General features: G+C 47.1%; 1 protein-coding gene across 1 annotated transcript in view; it reads right to left on the reverse strand.

Annotated features, from left to right (window-relative positions):
- Cyth1 (cytohesin 1) overlaps window positions 1-21968 on the reverse strand; it is an 85179-nt gene extending 63211 nt beyond the window's left edge. The window contains exon 1 of the mRNA XM_021177107.1: window positions 21821-21968. Within this exon, the coding sequence (XP_021032766.1) occupies window positions 21821-21842 (22 nt within the window). The 5' untranslated portion in view covers window positions 21843-21968. The remainder of the gene's footprint in view (window positions 1-21820) is intronic.
- Window positions 21969-22419: the final 451 nt, after the last annotated feature.

A 22419-nucleotide genomic window follows, 5' to 3' on the forward strand; every position in this document is an offset into this window, starting at 1 on the left:
TGGAAACCACCAACTGCCCTTTCTGTCTGTCTGGGCCTGCCATGTAATGTGGCCTTTTGTACCCAGTTGTCAAGGCTCAGCTACTCTAGAGTCATTCACCCCTTTAAGGGCTCAATAATGTTCAGTAGATGGACCACCTCTGTCTGCTTCCCTCTGGCCTGCTGAGGGACATCCAGGCTATGTGACTTTGGCTCTTCTGACTGGTGCTGCCGTGAGCACTCAATGTCTCCGTATGGCTCATCTTCTTAAACGACAGCATCTAGTGCTCTGATCCGTGTTTTCTGCTTTTCTGGATCCTACCATCTTTCAAAGTTGACTCCAGAGCCTCTCTCAGCTATCTGTCAACTGTGACCACACAAAGGAAACAGAGTGCTGGGGCAGACTTCTGAGTTCCCCTCTACGCACTCTGATTTTATGACCTACAAGCACTGTTCTCCATTAAACATGTCTTCTGAACAGCGGCTGTGACTTAGGTGGCACCCAGTAAGTTGTACCATCAGCTTAGTGTGTATGTAAGTGCTGACCTTCCCACCAGGGAATGAACAGATGTTTTAACACGGCAGATGCTACAGGGATGCTTATGGTCAGGACACAGGAAAGGAAAATCTGCTCTGCAGCTAAATTAAAGTACTCCATTGTAAGCACCTGCTGTGCTTTTTTTGGGGGGGGGTGTTCAAGACAGGGTTTCTCTGTGTAGCCCTGGCTGTCCTGGAACTCTGTAGACCAGGCTGGCCTCAAACTCAGAAATCCACTTGCCTCTGCCTCCCAAGTGCTGGGATTAAAGGCATGTGCCACCACTGCCTGGCACTTGCTGTGCATTTTAAAAGTATAGTTTCTAGCTCTTCAGTGATCTTTCCAGCTGGAAACCACAGGATGTAAAAAGGGGGATTGGGAGATTATTAAATTACTTATTTTTTCTCTGCATGTCTAAACCAAATTCAATTAAGAGTTTTAAGACAAAATTTTTAGCTTTTACCAAAAAGCCAAACATAGTGCAAAATTTAAGTTCATTTATGAACCGTGGTTTGCTGGCAGCTCAAAGCAGGATGGATGGGTGGGTGGGTGGGTGGGTGGGGTCTCTGTTGTGCTGTTTCCGACTCGAGCAGCACACATCCCCTTCTTGTTTCCTCCCCTTTCTTCAGTCTAATCACACAGCCCCTTCGTTGTAAAACCACAAGATCAGTGTTACAAAATGATGCACCCCACCCATCCTCCTAGTCAGCTGGCAAGCAGAGGGCCAGTGGAGCTGTGCCTGTGACCCAGAGCTCCTGTCAGATCCACTGAGGTCAAGAAGGCCAGCAGCTGCTTGACACTGGTCATGGACGTTAAACAGAGGTGAGAGTCATGGTTGGTTCAAGAATAAAAATTAAATAAAACACCTCTAAATCTATTATTTAAATGACTACTCACAAAGCTCTCCAACATTCTACTTAGGCTGCGGTTTAAATGCTTGTTTAAAATAAACAGCACAGAGCAGGAACAAAAGCCTTCTAGCTCCAAGAATATCCTCCCCAGGTTAGAAGACCATCGGAAACACAACAGTTGGCCAAAGCAACAAGCACTGTCCATGTATTGTCTCAACAGCGCTGCGCTCTAGCACATGGCTCTAGAGCATTTTAGCACTGGTTGGCAAGCCACTTAAACATCTACAAAAATGTCAAAAAATGTGATTCTATGGGGCACATAAAGACATCTGTGTATGGGGTGACAGCTGAACTCTGCCATCTTGCTTCTTCACTTCTCTGTGTCCATCCAGGAACGGCTGCAGGAGCCTACTTCACTCTACATCACGTTGGAAAAACTTTGTGTGCGTTTGTGCGTGCATGTGTGTACATGCCTGTGTATCCGAGTGTGACTAAGCGCATGTCATGGTGCCCATGCACAGATCAGAAGACAACTTGGGGAACATTCTTTTCTCATTCCACCACTTGGGTCTGAGGACTGAACTCAGTGGTGGGTCTCAGCAGCTAGCATGTTTACCCACTGAGCAAAGATTATCTCTTGGGGAAAAGCAGGAAGAAATTTGCAAATGTACAGCTTATTTCCCAAATGCCTGAAATTAGGCAGAGTGTGTTTTCCCTTCCTCACAATCAAAAGGCTGATGGTTTTTGCTTCTTGTTTTTAGGGCTGATGGTTTGATTGCCATTGTCTGAGTCCTTGTTGTAGGTTTCCAGGAAATTCAGAACTTGGGAGGGAACTCTTGTTCTCTCTTGCTATGAAGGGAAGTATCCTAGTGTTTGAGTGCTGCAGTGAGGACCCAGGCCCTTACGCATGATAGACAAGTGTTCTACCACTGAGCCACAACCCAAGCCCTCTTTGTTTGAAACCCAGTCTTATTATGTAGCTCAGACTGGCCTCAAACTCGAGATCCTCCTGCCTTGACCTCTCTAGTGCTGGAACTAGAGGTATGTGTCACCGCATTCTGCTTCCCAGAACTTTAACTATGTGTTTGAAACAGAGGACACCAGGAGCCATCAAGAACATGACAATGAAGCTGATGGACTCCAAATGAGGGGTCAGATGGCTACTAGCACCACAGAGCTTACAAACTCACGTTGGGAAATCTAACAAATCACATCAATTAAGCAGTAATAGCAATTAGAACAGAAAACATTACATAATGATAATCTGCCATACTGCAGTTATTAAAGGACCAATTTCTCCACATTTTAAATTAGTATAATTACTTAAATATAATTATTGCCATCCAATTCATCAGGGACACAAATCACTCTCAGAATAACCTATAATTAAAAACTTAGTTCCAAAGCAGATCATCCATCTACCTGGCAGTTCTAACACTAAATAATCCCCTAAATAATAGAGCTGTTCTCAAATGAGTTTTAGAAAGAACCCCTCTAGGGCCGGGGCAGAGCTGTGTTAAGAGCAATTGCCTGGCATGCTTGAGACCCCAGGTTCTATCCCCAGAACCATACACACACACACACACACACACATGCACACGCACACGTACATACTTTTAAAGAGTAATGCCTGAGTGGTAACTGTGTGTGATCTGTAGGTGGACAAGGCTTTCCAATGATAGGAGGGAATCCTATATTCCTTAGTTATAAGGAAAGGAAAAGTCAAGTGGCCATCAGAAGCTATGCTGAGTTGTGTCATAACTGTCATGGACACATAACTGCCACAAAGATGTCATTTATTTTCATGAAGCTGAAGATGATACCCAGGTCTCCATGTGTATCAGGCAAGTGCTCTACTGCTAGGCTACAATCCCAGCTACCCGAGCTTCTCTCAATTGGCTGTCTCTAAACAGGCCATGTTTTCCTTACCAAACATAAAATAATTATTTTAGTAGATTCACTTTCAAAAGTCTTTAACTTATCTGGGGGCATAGAGGCCTCTACAAAAGATGCCTTGTCAGTCACAACGGGATATAAGAATGCTGAGAAAGTAGGAAAATTCAACCACAGGCGTGTGCTCAACAAACCCAGCAAAACGCAGACGAGGACTAGTCACAGGATAGAAAGGCAGACAGACATCATGTCACCGTGGTTTTAACTATTAAGAAACCCCCATGTGAACTCAACAACTCCATATGCTTCTGTGGAAACATTTCCTCTATGGAATCAGCAGGTTTCCTTGGTCATGGGGAACCCAGAAACTCTGAGTGTTTCAAGTCCTGAGTGGATGTGTGTGTAGTTGGTGTGAGCTGGTCATATGAAATGGCAAAGCCTTCTCTCCCAGTCCAAGTGCAAGTATTGACAGTGTATCCAACTGTTGTCCAACAAAATGTCCACTGTAGTGTTCTCCTCTCCAGATGTTCATAGCCTAAAGTCTCTTCCTGTCTAGCTAAACCTGGCTCCCTGTTCAGCTGTACACAATAGCCCCACCTCCTTGCTCAACTGTGTATTATAGATATACTGAGCATCTATAGAGATAGGCTTTTCCATCAGGGAGTCCAGCCTACCCAATCCCAGCTTTTCTGTGTGTTTGTGTATTTGTCTTTTCTTCATCCTCTTGTTTCCCTGGTTGCTCAAATCCTGTTCTTTTCTCTGACTAGAGGTCAGCCTCTCTAAAGACTTCCAGTCTGAAGCCCATGAAGCATGGTCCTCTGAGCAGAAGAGCTTTCACCTTCATCTTAGCATCTGTGACTCCTTACAAGAGACACCAAGATTGGCGGGCAGACACTGATGTTCCCTCACTGAGGGAAGGCCATTAACTGAAGGGAGGACTTCCTAGGTAGGCATGGGGAGGTTGTCCATGCTGGGTAAGACTTTCTGAGTTCTGTGGCCACTTATGGGCCATGAATGTTTGCTCTGTAAACTCATAGGCTCTCTAGGTTGAATTTTGGTGGATTTGTGCTTTGGTTTATCACCTGTGCCCTATAAGGAGGAGGTAGACCTTTGATTAAGCCACCTTAGGGAAAGGGTTCCAGTAACAAGGTGTCTAAGAGATATGTTTGGCAAGTGAACTGAAAAATGACCTGGTACAGCTAGGGAAATGGCTCAGTCAGTAACACGCTTGCCGCTCAAGTATGAGGACCCAGGTTAGGATGTAAAAAGCCAGCACAGCAGTATGGATCACTGGGAGGAGACAGCTAACTCCTGGAGTTCACTGTTTGGGTTAGACTGGCTGGCCAGGATCAGTGAAAGACCCTGTCTGGAAAGAGGAGGTGAAACTGGGAATGGTGGCTGATAATGTCAAGTCCAGCACTTGGAAGCCTGAGGCAGATGGAACTCTTTGATGCCAATCTCATATCTCATTTAAATAACAAGTTCCAAAGCCAGCAAGGGCCACAGAGTGAGAGACCCTGTCTCACAACAACAACAACAACAACAACAACAACAACAACAGAGGTAGAGAAAAAAGAAGGAAAGACATCAAACATCAGCCTCTGACCTCCATACTTTTGCATACACACACACACACAAACACTTGCATTCACACACATATCACATACACACACACACACTCTTGCATTCACACATACATATCACATACACACACATTCTTGCACTTACACACATCACACACATATGTTCTTGCATTCACACAGACACATCACACAGACACATACAACTTGGGAAAGAACAGCTATAATTTTGACTGATACAGACACAACTCGAGATTTATAGAACAAAGTTAATCCCCACCAACACTGAGATTTAAAAAAATATTTTTAAGAGCTACATCAAGGTAATTCTTATAACAAATAAATATTATATTTTAAAAGGGGGTGCTGGGGAATGGACTCAGGTTAAGAGCACTGTTCTTCCAAAGAACACAGTTTATTACACAATACATATAAACAATATGTATTTATTTAAAGAGCAAGTCACAAAAAAGTCCATATTTTCTAGAAAAGAAGCGAGTGAACAGGTAGGAATGTGCACAAGAGAAAACCTGAAAGGTGACATACACAACGCGAACGGAGACAGCTGCAGAAGGTCACACACTTCTATTTTTGCTTCTGTTTGGCTATTTCTATAATAACTTTTCAAAACTTCCCCAAGTGCTACAGAAGAGAAAGTAAAAGGGCACAACTGTTGCCAAGTAAGGCCTACCACGTGATTAACCGCACAGGAAAACAAAGGGCCCCCAGAAGACCCCAGGGCAAACTACCTGGCCTCAATCTTCTGAGGGTCCCCTGGGTCTGGCACCAGTATTAAGTCCTTCCCTTACCCGGTAGGACAAGTAGAGAGGTACTGGGGGCACGTGCCCTCTGCTGGACAGACAAGGTCCTTGCCTAGCATAGCTGGCACTGATGCAGGGGCTGCCCAGAAACAGCAGTCACATATGGGGAGGCTATCTCTTCAAAGAGACCAAACAGAAAACCACACAGAGCACTCAGGAAGCTAAAGGAGGTAGGCATTAAACTTGGTAATTATAATAATGGAGTAAAGGCAGCCAGGCTTGGGTATTTTTTTACTTCTTTGATCTGCTGAATCTCTTCTTAAGAACCTCTGAAAACTTAAAGCTCTCTACGGGGAATTTTGAATGGCCCAGAGCAAAACCACAGAAATCAGACTGGAGAGTTTACAGCTGGAGAAGAGCAGCCAGCATCGTGCAACATCCGCCCTGTGCAACCTTGATGGGTACAAAAGCCCTCCTGCCTTCATTCAATGCAATATGTGAGCAGTGAAGGCAACTACCCTGCTGGCCAGCCCACGCCATCACCAGCCTGTGCAGCTTGCCACAGGACCTTGCGGAGAATACTCTGAGGGCTGGGTGGTCTACCTTCAGAGTCCCCAAAATTTCAAGCCTTAAAAATAAGTAACTAGGGCTGGTGAGATGGCTCAGTGGGTAAGAGCACCCGACTGCTCTTCCGAAGGTCCGAAGTTCAAATCCCAGCAACCACATGGTGGCTCACAACCACCCGTAATGAGACCTCATGCCCTCTTCTGGTGCGTCTGAAGACAGCTACAGTGTACTTACATATAATAAATAAATAAATAATAAACCTTAAAAAAATAAGTAACTATACACATGTATTTATATCCATGTGTATTTGTGTGTTCAGTCATTCCTAGGTCTCAGCCTGTGGTAACTTGGTTCATTAGATATGAGTAGATTGGAAAGCCAGGATGAATTGGTTTTTTAAAAAAATTTATGTTTATTTTATTTTTAATTATGTGTATGAGTGTACTTGCGTATGGCTATGTATTCACAAGCATAGGTGCCCAAGGAGGCCAGAAGAAGCTATGGTGCCCACTAGAGCTGGAGATACAGGGAGTTGTGACCTGCCAGATGTAGGTACTGGGCACCAAACTTGGGTCCTCTGCAAAAAGCAGTATGTGCTTTTGATCATTGAGCTGACTCTGCAGCACCTACATGGCTCCCCTCCCCTGTTTTTGTTTTTCGAGGCAGGTTCTCTCTATGAAACCATGGTTGTCCTGCAACTTGCCATATATACTAGACTGTTCTGGAACTCAGAGACATCCACAATCCTCTGTTTCCCACATGCTGGGATTAAAAGCATGTACCGCCACACTTGGCTAATTTTTGTTTTTATGAGTGATATACTCTGATTGACATGTATATGTGTGTATGTGTGTGTGTGTGTGTTGTTTTGTTTGTTTTTCAAGACAGAGAAACTCTGTGATATAGCCCTTGGCTATCCCAGAATTCACATTATAGATTAAAGAACAAGCTGGCCTTGAACTCACAGAGATGCACCTGCTTCTGCTTCCCAAGTGCTGGGATTAAAGTGTGCAATGCCACACCCTAGTATATTTTAAATACCTAGTATAAAGAAGAGGAACATTGGAATGCATGACATGAATATCAGTGGATATGGTCATTTCCACAATGGATTGCTTTCCACGAAGCAACACATGCTGCAGAATGCAGGGCAGGCAGGCCTAACACTCCCCAGCATTACCTGAGCTAACCTTGGATGGCCATTCCAGGTATAGATCTCAGAATGCCTGAGCACCTCCTACTTTTGAATCCAAACTACTGAGATCATTGTTTTCTTCGAGGGAGACAAGTCCTCCTAGGATCTGCTCCTTTTCCTTCTGCCCTTCCTGACCTGTTTTAGTGTGGAAATCAGCTGACCTAGAAATATGATAAGAAACTAAAATCACTGTGACTCACTCAAACCGACTAATGCCCTTTCAGAACCACATTGCTGTAAACCACATTTTTCTCTGTTGACTTTTGAAGGTTTGTTGCAAACCTTTCAAAGGCACTTTTTAAACTCCCCTAAGTGCAATGCTATGCACATGAGTTTGTATGCTTAAGAAAATGGAAGGCTAACACGTGGCCAGAAAAGGAAGGACAATAGTATCTAGCCAGAAACTTGGCCTTAAATCTATTCAGAGTGGGGCTGGAGAGATGGCTCCAGTGATTAAGAGCACTGGCTGCTCTTCCAGAGGTCCTGAGTTCAATTCCCAGCACCCACATGGTGGCTCACAACCATCTGTAATGGGATCTGATGCCCTCTTCTGGTGTGTCTGAAGACAGCTACAGTGTATTCATATACATAAAATAAATAAATGATTCTTTTTTAAAAAAATCTATTCAGAGCATAAATTAAACCCAGTGAGCCTTTAACACAACCCATGAAAGACCAACAGCACTGCCCTGCCTACTTTCCAATGTGCCCATGGGATGTGGGGACAGACATCTGAGGAAACAATCAGCAAACAATGTCCTACCAATAGTTCCTTCCAGAAGAAGGACCTCCTTTCCTATCAAGCCCATTGTTCAGACACACTTCCGCTACCTGAAAACATAAGAGAACTGACTGTATTCTGGAAGGAGCAGCAACAACACAGCCTCTGACCCTGTACTTTGATGAGCTGAGAGCAGAGTGCAGGCTGTAAGGATCACAGCTGCCCTTCCTCTTGAACTGGGAGCATGTTTCTAAAAGGAGACATGTCTAACTAGAAATTAGACAAGATCAGTCCCAACAACACTCAGTGTCTCTGTGGTGCTTCCTGTCCTCAGGTGACACCCAGGACAAAAACACCAGGACATATAGGCAGACAGAATAAGACCCACAGGTGTCTGCATCCTAATCCCTGGAGCCCACAAAGGCAGCAGGAGACTTGACATTGCTCACAGGAGAGGGAAGTGATCTTCAATCATCTAGGTGGACACAAGTCTCATAAAAGGGGAAGAGACGAAGAAGAGTCTCTTCACTGTCATGTCATTGTGGGATGTGAGGAAGATTCCACTGGCCACTGCAGGCTCTGAAGTGGGGAGGAGGGGCTAAGAGCTAAAGTGCTGCAGCCTTTTACAAGCTACTGGCCTCTTGGAGGAGCAAACACCAGGACATGCTGGACTCCTTCCTTCCTTCCTTCCTTCCTTCCTTCCTTCCTTCCTTCCTTCCTTCGTTCCTTCCTTCCTTTTAAAAAAGATTTATTTATTTTTATTTATATGAGTACACTATAGCTGTCTTCAGACACACCAGAAAAGGGCATCAGATCCCATTACAGATGGTTGTGAGCCACCATGTGGTTGCTGGGAATTGAACTCAGGACCTCTGGAAGAGCAGCCAGTACTCTTAACCACTGAGCTACCTCTCCAGCCCGCTGGCTGCTATTTCATCCCATTTGACTAGACTTCTACCTCCAAAGCTATAAGGTGGCAGGTCACTGTCATCACTTTTGACAGCAGCAGCAGCAAGAAGCTAACTCATGGAGTGTCTTCTTTTTCTTTCTACACATCCTAAAGACCCCCAAGGTAAAGCAGTATTCCACCAGAGGTCTGTCTCCCTAGCTGTGTTCTTCAGGTTTTAAAAATCAAACACAAAAAAACTCAACTATAAATTTTTAATCCTTCTTAAGGGATTAAACACTTGATGTTTCCTAAATTAATTTATCTTCCTATAGGTTACATTAACCCCTTTAAAATAATATATTAGTATCCTCATCTTTATAGTATAGAATAATTATATCTTTCCAAGCAAATGTCCATTTTAAAAATAAATTGTACTGAAATATCAAAGACACAAAGTGATCTAGGGATACACACCTTTAATCTCAGCACTCAGAAGGCAAAGGAAGTCAGATCTCTGTGAGTTCAAGACCATCCCTGGTCTACATAGCAACTTTCAGGCCAAGCAAAGGCTACAGTGTTAGAGCCTGTAAAAGAAAAAGAAAAAGGAAAAGGAAAAGAAAAAAAGAAAAGGAAAAAATAAGCCGGGCGTGGTGGCGCACGCCTTTAATCCTAGCACTTGGGAGGCAGAGGCAGGTAGATTTCTGAGTTTGAGGCCAGCCTGGTCTACAGAGTGAGTTCCAGGACAGCCAGGGCTACACAGAGAAACCCGGTCTCGAAAAACCAAAAAAAAAAAAAAAAAAAAAAGAAAAGAAAAGAAAGAAAAATAACCAAAGGCATAAAATGTCTTCTCACTCTTCAAACAGGCCAACAGTGACAGGTTCAAATGTTTACATACCAGCTACATCAGGAACCAGACCTCCAAACAGGCCACAAACCTACAGAACAGGAAAGCAAGCCACATGAGCTACAAGGGCTCTGCTTCCAAGTGGGACTCGCAACTGCTATGACCAATCCTATGACTTTAGCTCCTATGTTGAATCAGAAATCCAGGATTCAGTCAACAAACTTAGAGCCAATGTACAGAGCCTTGGTAAGAATGTAGGTTGAGTCAGATAACAAGAGAGGAAGTCCTGTCTAATAAGTGGGACTAACAGGGTCAGAAGTCACTGCAGCAGGAACCTCTGGTCCTCTGTGAGACATCCCAGACACAGAGGAGCCTTCCTGCTGCCCTGTAGTACACTCCTAAAGTGCTGCTTCCTCTGGAGGGAGAGACTGGGATGGGAGGCCAGAGTCCTTATAAAACCTCCCCAGCCTAAGCCTAGCCATCAATCCTCGAGGAATCACACCTCCTCCACTCTTTGTGACTGAAATCTGAGCAGAGAGAGAACCTGTAAATATCTGGGTGGTGGTTAGAAACCACAGAAAAAGGAAATCGTGTAGCAGGAGATAGCTGTTACAGCACCAGAAGGGTCTCCGAAGCTCCGCCCACTCAGTCCAGTTGTCTGATAGTCATCTTCACCAGAGCAGCAGTCCACCAGGAGGCATCAGAACAGGATGCCATCAGCGTTTCCAAGGCACCTAGATGTGCTCCTGAGACCCACAGCCTGCACTTAGGATGCCAGGTGCCCCAATTTTGCAGAAGTCCCTCAAAGACAGTCAGCATTCTTCCGTAGGTTCTGAACCGGAGCCCCACGTTCACTCTTAACCTGCAATGCTTGAGCTCTCTGGCCTGTGGACCACTCTGACCGAAACCTGCTTCTCCTCTGGAGAGCCATCAGTCAGGGACACAGACCTGGCTCTGTTCTGTTCCTCCACTGAATGGGGAGCCTTTGTCTTCAGCCTTGACAAGGCTCTAGGTGGCTGTGAGACAGTGCATTCAGACATGCTAGAGGCAGGCTCAACAATGCAGACCTAGGCAGCTGCATCTCTCCTATGTTCTGGCTGCACAACCACCAACCTGGAGTGTCTGGACTCCAGGGAATCAAAGACCAGGCTGCATGACCCTGGTGCTACCAGCCAAGCTGTTTGCCAGAGACCCTGAGAGGACATGGGCTTGACCAAATTACTACCTCCCAGCAAGCTTAAGAGACAGAAACTACTTTTACCCAGGATCCCCAGAAACACCACAACCCTAAGAGTCACAACAACTCTTTCAATATAAATGATTCAGTAACCTGCAACACAGGCCACGCAGAGACATGGAACTATGTCCAGCTATGAGGTAAAGATAAAAAGTTTAAAATGTGGATAACAAGTATATACAGCATAGGACAGTGCATAAGATGTGTACTAATGGGTGGGGGCAATAAGAAGGAGCCGAGGACATAGCTAGTCTGCTGGAAGAGCAGCTCGAGTTGGAGAAAGCAAGGACCTGAGGATGCCAGGAGGGAAAGAAGAGCTGGCAGGGGGAGAGAGGGTGGAAGCAGGGGGAGCTCAGGGAAGAGGAAGAAAAGTGGGAAGGAGGAGGAGGAAGAGTGGGGAGGAGAAGGAAATAGAGGAGGAGGGGGGCCCTGTCTCTTCGATGACAACAATCCATCCCTCACAGTAGGGGTTAAACAGCAAGTGCAAAGTGCTAGCAGTTTACCAAGGGAAGCAGCTCACAGGGTGACTGACTCCTGATTGGGATGCCCCACCTTAACCTAGAGCTTAGGTCCCACAGTTTTGCCCTGCTGCCATCTCAGCACTCCAATAGTCCCGAAAACATCCAACTCACCAAACACCTCTGCTGTGAGCTTTATGAAAGTAGAACCTGTGTTGTTAAGTTCTCAAAACAAGTACTCTAAGCAGAGAAGAGAGATCTGCTTGTCTAAGTTGACTATACAAGTGGGTATTAAGAGCACTGGCCTCTAAAGCACCTGGGTTCAGCACCTGCACAGCCATCTGTGACTCCAGTGAGAGACCAGTCTATCTCAAAGGACGTGGATAAACGGCCAGGACATCTGTCTCCTTCTGGCCTGCACACACATGTACACAAAACACCATACATAGATAATAACAATAATATATTAATCTTCAGGAGGCAGAGGCAGGTGGATCTCTGTAAGTTCAAGGCCAGTCTGGTCTACAGAGTGAGTTCCAGGACAGCCAGGGCTACACAGAGAAACCCTGTCTCAAAAAACAAACAAAATAAATGAACAAAAACTGAGAGAGAGGGTTGGGAACAGTTCTGTCAGGAGTGCTTGTCTTGAAGCATGAGAGCCTCAGTTTGACCCACAGACCCCACATAGAAACTCTGGGACTATGTACTTGTAAACCCAAGTGCTGGGAGGCAGAGGCAGGCGAATCTCGGGCTCACTGGCCAGCCGGCCTAGCCTAACTCAAAGGACGTGGGAAAACAGCACCCTGAAGATGACACCAGAAAGGGGTGTGGGGGGAGAAAGACATAGAAAGAGAGAGAAGGGGAGAGAGGAAAAGAGAAAGGAAGAGAGAGAGAGAGAGAGAGAGAGAGAGAGAGAGAGAGAGAGAGAGAGAGAGAGAGAGAGAGAGAGAGAGAGAGAGAGAGAGAGAGAGAGAGAGAGAGAGAGAGAGAGAGATAATGAGGATCTCATGGTTTCAAGCCTGAATACCTGGGATGGTCAATGAACGTCGACAAAAGGAAAGTTGTTAGTGTGTGAGAGGGACTCCAGATCGGAGAGGCATGAGCTACCATGATGACTTTAGATGACAAGGGTGTCTGCTCAGGGCTGAAACCACCAGAATTCGCTAAAACTCAACATGTGCTCCTACTTTCAGTCGTCAGGGCTGTTGGAGATTATGTTTCAGGGTCTCAGCACTCAAAAGGGAGTAACTTATGCTGAACAGATTCCTAAAGCACATGCAGTCTGCAGCTGCCACACACAGGGCACAGGAGGAGACATGAAATCTGAGCCCACTCCTACAGGAGGGTCACTGCCCAGCACAAAGGAACACTGTTTCACTAACTCAAAACTGGCCTGGAATAGCTACCAAGTGAGTATTTTTAATTCTATTATGGGCTGGGGCTGTGACTCAGTTGCTAGTGCTTGCTGGTGTACACAAAGCCGGAGGTTCCATCCCCGCACCACACAGACCAGGTGGAGTGGTACTCACCTGTAATTCTAGCACTTAGGACATAGAGGCTGAGGCTCAAGGTCACCCTTGGCTATAGAGGGGCTTCAAGGCCACCTGGACTACAAATTAAAAGCAGAACGTGTTTTCCTTTCTGCTTCACCTCCCGCTTACTGAGCATGCCCCGGTGCCCTTTCCCTCACTCTTTCTCTCTACCTGCTTGAAGAGTGATGTGCCTTTTCCTCAGCCTCCTTTCCAACCTCTGCTCGTCCTTCAGCAAGCCTGTGCCCAAGATGCCACTGTTGGCCCTTTTCTCAGTCAGCTCCTGGCATCACCTCCTATCACGTACTCAGTCTCAGCTCCATTCATATCTCTAAAGTTCCAAAGACTCCTGCAGTATGTCCACTACACAGAGTGCTTCTTAGCCACTTAGGCCTCCTCCCTCCACCCTTGCCAAGGCCACGATACATGGACAGCTTCAGCCTCTTGGCCTAGCTCTCCCTCTACCACAGTGCACTTGCTACATTCACTGACTTAACCCAACCCCCCTGACCCCCCCCAAAGCAGTCCCAGCACCAGCTCCTCCATGACGGTTCCCCTCCCCATTGCGGTGCCTGTCACAGCCACTCTGGCATGCTCCTTCATGTCCATGTCCTCTGAAGTCCAAGCCCTCCTGACACCTATGCTATATGATGCAGAGCAGTGACTACTACTTGCTGGTCGAGAAAGTAGTAGGCCTAGCTCCTGGCAACTAGGCCAGTGATGTCGCCAGGAAAGGTCCTCAGCGCACCTCTCACAGCAACAGCACCAAGGACAACAGGGGCCTCACAGACCACCCCTAAGGAAAAGGGGTGGGTACGCTCTAGTGCACGGCAAGCAGGAAGGTGCTGTCCCAACCCATGCTACAAGTCCCAGTCAACCATAGCAGAAAACCTGGCGTCACCCTCCCTGAACAGTAACCTAGTAAAATCCCCACCCCACCCCCAACTCCTGGGGCAAAAGAAGCAAAAACCCCATCAGCAGCCGTTTGAAAGGATGTGGGATTCACTTCTTGAATATTTCTAAATGTTTCTCCACCTCCTCCAGGCCTCTATTATTGCAACTGAAACTAAGCAACAATAATTAGACAGACAACCAGGCCGTGGCTGGGGATGAAGTGCAGACAGGTTCAGGCAAGAGCTTTCCTTTGGAAGCCCACTCTGAAGGACTTTCATCTTGGGGCCTGGGTGTGGCAGGTAGCCTGGTCAGGGGCACAGGCAGAGATCTATCAGCAAGGACCTTCAGCTCAGGTTCTCCAGCCTCTGAGTGTGCTGGTCAGGGCTGCCCTACCTCTAAGTGACCTCTAATCTGGTTCTGTACCCTTAAGACAGAAAGGCAACCATCTGGTCTATACCAGAGAGCTAAGTATCGTCATGGTGCTTCAAACAGAGAAGACAAAACTCTGTCTAACCAACGGGTCTCCTCTGACACATGCAACATTCAGAAAGGAGAGCACAGTGCCTGCAAACCCACACAGGGCGTCTGTCAGCACAGGCCAGACTAACTGTCCATTCAACCTGCAGTGTTTCCTCTAGACAGGTCTCAACTTGTGTTGTGGTGGCCCCCAACCATAAAATTATTCTCGTGGGGCTGAAGAGATGGCTCAGCGGTTAGAGCACTGACTGACTGTACTTCCAGAGGTTCTGAGTTCAAATCCCAGCAACCACATGGTGGCTCACAACCATCTGTAATGAGAGCTGATGCCCTCTTCTGGTGTGTCTGAAGGCAGCTACTGTGCACTTATATATCATAAATAAATAAATCTTTTAAAAGAAATTATTCTTGTTGCTACTTCATAACTGTAATTTTGCTACTGTTATGAACTGTAATATAAATATCTGTGTTTTCTGATGAACAAAAAAGATGAATGGAATGATTCCATGAAAGGATTGATCAAATCACAAAAGGGTTGTGACCCACAGGTTGAGAACCACTGCTCTAAAGGCAAGATCCTTAACTTTTTTACAGAATAACATAAGGTAGAAAACTTTTCATTTTAGGCATGAAATCAGTGACAGGTTCAATGCAACTAAAATTGACCAAAATCTGACTCAAGCTCTCATCAAAACTGACACCTACTTTCTCTATGCTTAAAATATCAGAACAAGCAAACTGCGTAAATCAGTTGATTTGACAGAGGCCATAAAAAGGGTTAATCGCGGTTAAGGCACCACCATCCTATAGCCAGCCCATATATACAGGTATGCAAGACAAAGATTTCCAGTCTGTCTAGGAACCAACAGATTTACTGAGGTATCCTTTGATGACCAGGACATCAGTTCTTATTGAAAAGCTCTTAGCTGCTAACCCTCCCACCAGGCTTCTTTGCACTTATGTGTACGTGTACCTAGTCCCCGACATGCTAACATCACCTAGGATATGACTATGGCAAGCATATGCCTCTAAGATAGCCCTCAGTTCACATAAGTGTGTTCTTTTCAAGCCAAGTCATTAAGTGTGTAACTAAATGTGAAAACAATCAAAGTCATCCAGATCACAGAAGAACAAAGAGAAGTGGTTCTCTATATGTTAAATATGCCCAGGAGAGTCCACACTCCTGCTGGGGATGGAGAAGGAAAGCAAACTCGATCTCCATGACTGCTAGGCTACAGCCTGTATGTGACGCTAGGCCCCACAGCCTTCTAGAGATGCCCCAAAATTTAAAAAGCAGCTCTCTTCCAAGTGCCATTCTCCCTGTCTTGTCCAGAACAGTGCATACACTTTGCTGTCTGAAGAGAGCAAAGGCAAGCCATGAAGACCCCATCTCCACAAAGTTCTAAGGTCCATTTCTTCCCTCTCGTGGGAAGAAAGAAAAGTCTGAAGCCAATGAGAAACAGCTCCAGCAAGAGCTGCTCCCAGTGATGGTAGCAGCGATTCCACTCTGGTCCTGAAGACCAGCCATAGAAGGGGCTCATCCTGCCAGGGCTCTGATGCAAAATCATCACTACTGGGAAGTCACCTTGGATGGCCCTGTCACTCCTCAAAGCTTATTGAAAGAGGAGTATGGAGTAATCCCGAATTAGCTAAGATCCTGGCAAAACCCATACAGTCTCAATTCAGAGAGTTCCCAATTCTGGCAAGAGGCCAACCCCCTGTGAACAACCCAGGGCACAGGAAATCAGGTTACAAGGCTTGAGGTAAGAAGTCGAGAAGAAACAAGATCCCCAAGTCAGTCCTCTCAGGATGTGTAGGATGTGTAGGATGTGCTGTGTAGAAATGACCCTTGCTCTCAAAGCCAAGAACTGGGAAGTAGGACATACACTGATCAGTGAAGAAGAAGCCTGAACGGAGAGAGAGCCCATCACCTGCGTGGGCAGAGACTGGGAGACCAACCGGTGCTGAGAATCATGAACGCCATGCTTGAAACATCAGCATCCTGTCAGGATCACTAATCCTGTCTCTCTTAAAGCTGACCTTTAAAACTTGAAAGTCCCAACTTGAAAACTATTGTTGAGACTGGAGAGATGGCTCGGTGGTTGAGAGCACTTGCTGCTTTTGTAGAGGACCTGGGTTTGATTTCCCAGCAACCACATGGTGACTCACAGTCCTCTATCACTCCAGTTCCAGAGGCCACAGTGCTCTTTCTAGCCTCCAGGTACACGAGGCTCTCATGTGGTACACATAAACACACTCAGGCAAAACACTAACGCATTCAAAACTAAATTTAAAAAATATAAAATTATGCCGGGTGTGGTGGCACATGCCTTTAATCCCAGCACTTGGGAGGCAGAGGCAGGCGGATTTCTGAGTTTGAGGCCAGCCTGGTCTACAAAGTGAGTTCCAGGACAGCCAGGGCCTATACAGAGAAACCCTGTCTCGGAAAAACCATATATATATATATATATATATATATATATATATATATATATATATTATACTTTTTCAGTCTTCTTGATACCCGTACACCTGGATCCCTGTGGCTCGATGTGCACAGTTTGTCCTCTGGTCTCTGATCGAGACCCTCCTTCTGGCTGTAGTACAACACATGGATTCCATGGTGTTGTGAACAGTGATTATTTCTACTCAACAACCCTTCTCACCAAAAACAGAGACAATTCTCTTTTTAGTCCATTCCCTAAAGTACCCGCAAGAGCCCTAAATAATAATAATTTTGTGGGTTCATAAAATTAGGTTGCAACTGGCCAGAGGCCCTGCTGTCACCAACAGACTACCACCTGCATCCTCCACACCTGCCCTTCTCACCCATGTGTTGTCTGTGGCAAGACTCCCACAGTAACCAGGACAGCTCTGTGTCCACAGACCACAGAGTTCTTCTCCTGGGGTACTCCAGTGCTTCCGCTACCACACCTAACCATGCACAGAAACCAGGTCAGATCCTGGCAGTCTTCAGTGATCATTTTGACAGGAGACAGATGAGAGGTGGTCCTGAAGGCCTTGGGTGCTACGTTTGTTTTTATCTCACCACCCTGGCCCTGAGTATCCTCTGTACACTTCCCTCATGAGACGGCACCAAGCGTGCAGCTGGGCTTCAGTAGTCCCCACATGCTATGCAAATCAACTATTTTCCTGTATGTCCTACCTCACTGCTCACAGTCTATCAAGAAACTGAAACCTCAACTCTTCTTAAATACTGATAATCTAATTAAAACTGCTTCTACTTTGCTTGCACAGGATCCAGAAGCTCAATATGAAGATTAAGTCACAAGCATTTCAGGAGCAAGGTGGGTGCAGGAGCTCTGGCAGGTCTCTTCTGTGAGAGAACTTTCCAGTTCACTTGAAAGCTTTCCTAAATATAAAGATCAATTCAGTTTGCCTATGTAATCGAAAAGGAGCAGAAACAAGGTGTCCAGAACGCCGCTGCTATGAGGAAGGGTAGATTCCGAGGGTACTTTTTAAAAATTTTTATGTGGGGAAGACAGGCATGGTGGTACACACCTTTAATCTCAGTGCTGGAGAAGCAGAGACAGATGGAATTTGTATTTCAAGGCCAGCCTGGTCTACGTAGCAAATTCTAGGCTAGCCAGAGCTATAGAGTAAAACTGGTTTCAAAAAAAAAAAAAAAGAGAGCTGAAGACCTAGCTCAGTGGTTAAGAGCACTGGCTGTTCTGTTCTTCTGGGGATCCCAGGTCTGATTCTTAGCACACACGTGGCGGCTTATAACCCTCGGTAACTCCAGTTCCAGGGGATCTGACCTTACATGAAGACAAAACACTTATAAAATAAAAACAAAGTTAAATTTGGATGGACATGATCCTTAGAGAAGAGGTTAACTGGCTATGGTGCACATCTGTAACCCAGCACTTAGGACACGGTGGCAGGAACATCAGGAGTCCAAGGGTACCTTGTCTCAATTTAAAAAAAAAAAAAAAAAGTTAACAACTGAATCTAGGAATGAGCCCCAGCCGTGCAGATCCACTCTGAGGAGGCCCTCTCATGGATCTGTGTTCACAACCCTGTGCAGTATTACATAGGACCCTACCCGATTCCAGTCAGGCCCAGTGTCTGTGTCCTAAACAAGATATATACAAGATCTAAGTTTACACTTTTTTTTCTTTCTGAACAAACAGTTGATCATATAAGCTGACAGTACTGTCTGGCAGAACACCACAGTGCCATCAGAGCTCTTTCTAGAGCCAGCAAAGCCACAGCCTGCATAGGTGTAGTCATTACATGATCTCTGCCTGGTAAATACTAAAGAGGCCTGTGGAGGAGGCAGGCCTCACTGTTTGCTTCTGAAAGTCCCTTTAGTTGAACAGCAAACCTCCAAGACATGTGTTCTGCTTCAGCAAGCTATACATGAGCTGTGCGCCAAAGATCTTATTTTTAACACCGAACTGATAGTTCTGTAATACAAATGTATTTCCCCACAGAACAGTGATAAAGGTCCAAGGCCAACACAAAGACAGGCAGACAGGAGCAAATTCTGAACAAACCTGGCTAAAATGTTTGTATGTAAAATTTTCAAAGCCATAAGAAACAGTTTATTATTATTTTAAAAACCAAATATTACAGCTTATGAAGTTCATCTGGAAGAAAACACTGGACGCTCTGAGCATGCCTGCGTGCTTCACAAATCCCCAGCACACGTGTCCTCTTAACATGTGGACACTTGGAACAAGTACATTCTCTCTGTAGTCTGATACTCTAACAAACCAAACTGGGAGGCTCAGACAGACACAGAATCAACACAGTGCCAGCTACTCAGAAGGCCGAGGCAGGAAGATCACTTAAACCTACCAGTTTGAGGCCAGATCCATGGAATCATAGGGAGATGCTCCCCTAACTCAAAATGGAAAGAGGAGATCAAGAGAAGGGGGAAGAAGAGAGGAGACAAGGAGAAGAAGGGAAGGAAGGAAGGAAGGAAGGAAAGAGGGAAGGAGAGAGGGAGAAAGAGAAGGAAAGCTGGTCTCAGTTTCCACATGGCCATTTTATACTATATGATACTAGAGGAGTTCTCTTGTATTTAACCCCTCCAGTTCCTCCCAAGTAAAAAGACGTAAAAGTGTATAAAGGGGGCAATGAGTTTCCTCTTCATCCTCCCATGCCACTCTCCTGAAAGCTTGCACGCATGCCCACATCTGGGATGATGAGATGTCCCAGTGAGTTCAAAAGCACTTGGTGTTAAGTCTAGCAACCTAAGTTTCATCCCAGGACTGGCAGAGTGGAAGCAGAGAACCAACTCCTGTAAGGATGTCTCATAACCTCCATGCGCAATAAATAAATAAATAAATAAATAAATAATTTAAAAAGTTAAAGATGTGAACATCACAATCCTCAAGTCTTTAAAAATGTTTTCTCACGTGGCAAAAGGGAAGCTGAATTTGTGGATGGCTACTACGATCCTTATCCTGAGTTATCTAGGTAGGTGTGACACACAAGTGTCCTGTGAAAGGGCAGCAATTAGACAAAGTGGAGAGATGCTATCCACTGGCTTCCAAGGGAAGCGAAGCATCCTCTAGAGCTAGGAAAGGAAAGGAGGCCGACTTTTCCCTCCAGTCTCTGGAAGGAACACTACCCTAACGAAATCTTGGTATCAGTCCAGTGTGACCTAATTTGGACTGTCTTACCTCCAGATCTACAGAGTAAATTTGGGTTTGAGTCCCTCTATTCCTGGCAGTAACAGGAACCAAAGCCTTCCATTTTTCCTTCCCTAGTACAAGTCATGCCTGAGTCAAAGAAGTCACTATTAAACCAACCAGAACAGCAGCTCTTGCCTCACCCAGCGGGCAATAACCAGGGGAGGGTAAGAACAAAGCTTGGCAGAACCCTGGCACCCAGGGGACAACAAAGGACAAGGGAGAGAGAAAAGAGCAGTGGGGAAAGCCAGTGAAGGTTTCCAACCGAAGAAAACACCCTGAGGGTCCAAGGGGGCCGAGCAATCCCTCGGGGCCTGCCTGCTGCAGGTGACTGCTTTTCTATCACAAAGGAAGGCACACACTATGTTTACCTGGAAGGTTGCAAAAGCCGGCTTCTTCCACTGAACAGGCACAGACTTCTAACATTCAAGGAAACACAGTGTTCACACATCTGAAGCTCTGGGAGTTGTTAGCCATAACCCTCATGGCTTCACCGGGTCGGGGTTCTCTAAGGGCTCCCCTGCAAAGCCCTAACACTCTTCCCTCTTGGTACTTAAATATTCCTCACTAGAGTGTGAGGAGGCAAAGTTACCTGTGAGGCAACACACCGGAGTTTGGCTCCACTAAGCCGCATAAGCTTGTTAAGTTCCTGAGCCATACTTCCCTGCCAAACCAGTAAAAGTCACCCACCACTCGCCCTACCTGCCATTCCTTCTTCCATTCCTCCTGGAAACAATGCTAACAACCACGTAAAGCATTTCAAATAACCTTCTACAACTCCAGAGACTGCACACCCTTTAAGGGACCAGAGCCCTGGCTGTTCGCCAACTAACAGCAAGGTTAGCCAGGAGAGTCTAAATCGCTTCTGCCCTGGTGGAGGATGTGGACTGGTGTCATTACCCGGCTACCTTCAGGCAACAGCTCAAACTTGATCTCCTTGCCTGGTGTGGTCAGGCCCTGACTGACAGACCAGGGAACCAGGAGCTAATTCACAATGCGACGGTAGCACGAACCTGACCGACGTCCCCGGCTCAGAGGCCCCGGTCAGGCCACTTGTGTTCATCTCAGAACAAAGAGCTGGATGGGGCACATAACTTCTAACACCCCTGAGAGCGGAAACTACTAGGGAACACAGGCCGGCCGGGCGTGTGAGTCCCACGGCCGTTCGCGGCGTCTGCCATCCCGGTGACAAGCAGCAGGCGACTCGTCTCAAAGACTATGATCCCGGTCACCTGGCCCTGACGCCCCTCGGCACCCCGGGGCTCCTCAGCATCCTCATGACCCTCAGCGCTCCGGTTACCCCCCGCCGCGGAGACCCTCTAACCCCGGTGACTCCCCTTCCGGGGCCCCTAGACTTGCAAACCTCAGTCCCAGCGACCCCCAGGCCCGAGTAATCCCGGTTCCGGAGCCCGAAAGCAAGCCCTGGTTTTACACCCGTCTCCGTCGGCGCCCTCAGGTTCGGGCGACCCCTGCCCGTGACCCTCCAGGCCTGGGTGACCCGCAGCCCCGGCAACCCTCAGGCTCGAGTGACACTCAGTTCCCGGCGACCCTCAGGCCCGGGTGACTCTCAGTTCACGGCGACCCTAAGGTCCAGGCGACCCTCAGCCCCGGCGACCCTCAGGCCCTCGAGCGTCTGGGCAGTCACCCCCGGGCCCTCGCACTGCCGCCACCCGGCGCTCCGCGCCCCGTCCCAGGGACACCGGCGCAGGCGGAAGCTCACGAAGGGTCAGTGGACCGGCCCCACTCACCATAGCTGTCATCGTCCTCCATGGTGCCGGCGACCGGCTCCGGCCCGTGACCGCCACTGACCTCCCGCAGCCCGCGTCCTGCCAGACACCAGCTCGCCACAGGCCAGCTCCGAACCACGGAGCCCCGCCCCCCGCACCGCGCCCGCACTGCCCAGCACGCGCCTGCGCACGCGCCGCCCGAGGCACCGCCCCCGGCACAAGGTCCCGCCCACAGCCAAAGCGCGCGTGCGTGAACGCCCTCTAGGCGCCGTCCCCTTGAGGACCTCTTTAGTTTGCGTTTACGCAAGCGCGGCACCTAGGCTCTGCCTATCTATGACTCCGCCCCAAGCCACTCCCTCTCTCTTTAGGTACCGCCCCCTCTCCTCGGGGCAGGGCAGTTTCGGGTTTCAAGTTTCACAAACGTGCGTAGGCCGCGGGCGTGGTTTACTAGCCAGGGCCAGCGTCCAGCCACTCGGCTGGTTAAACATACTCAAGGTCACGGGTGTAACCCGAAGGGTAGGTGGCCCTGGCTGTATCCGCCTCGGACTCCAACACGTCGAGGAGGAAATTACCTAAACTCATCTGTGTTCATTGCTTATACTTCCTTTTTTTTTTTTTTT

Source organism: Mus caroli, chromosome 11, assembly GCF_900094665.2.
Source record: "Mus caroli chromosome 11, CAROLI_EIJ_v1.1, whole genome shotgun sequence".
Taxonomy (NCBI): Eukaryota; Metazoa; Chordata; class Mammalia; order Rodentia; family Muridae; genus Mus; species Mus caroli.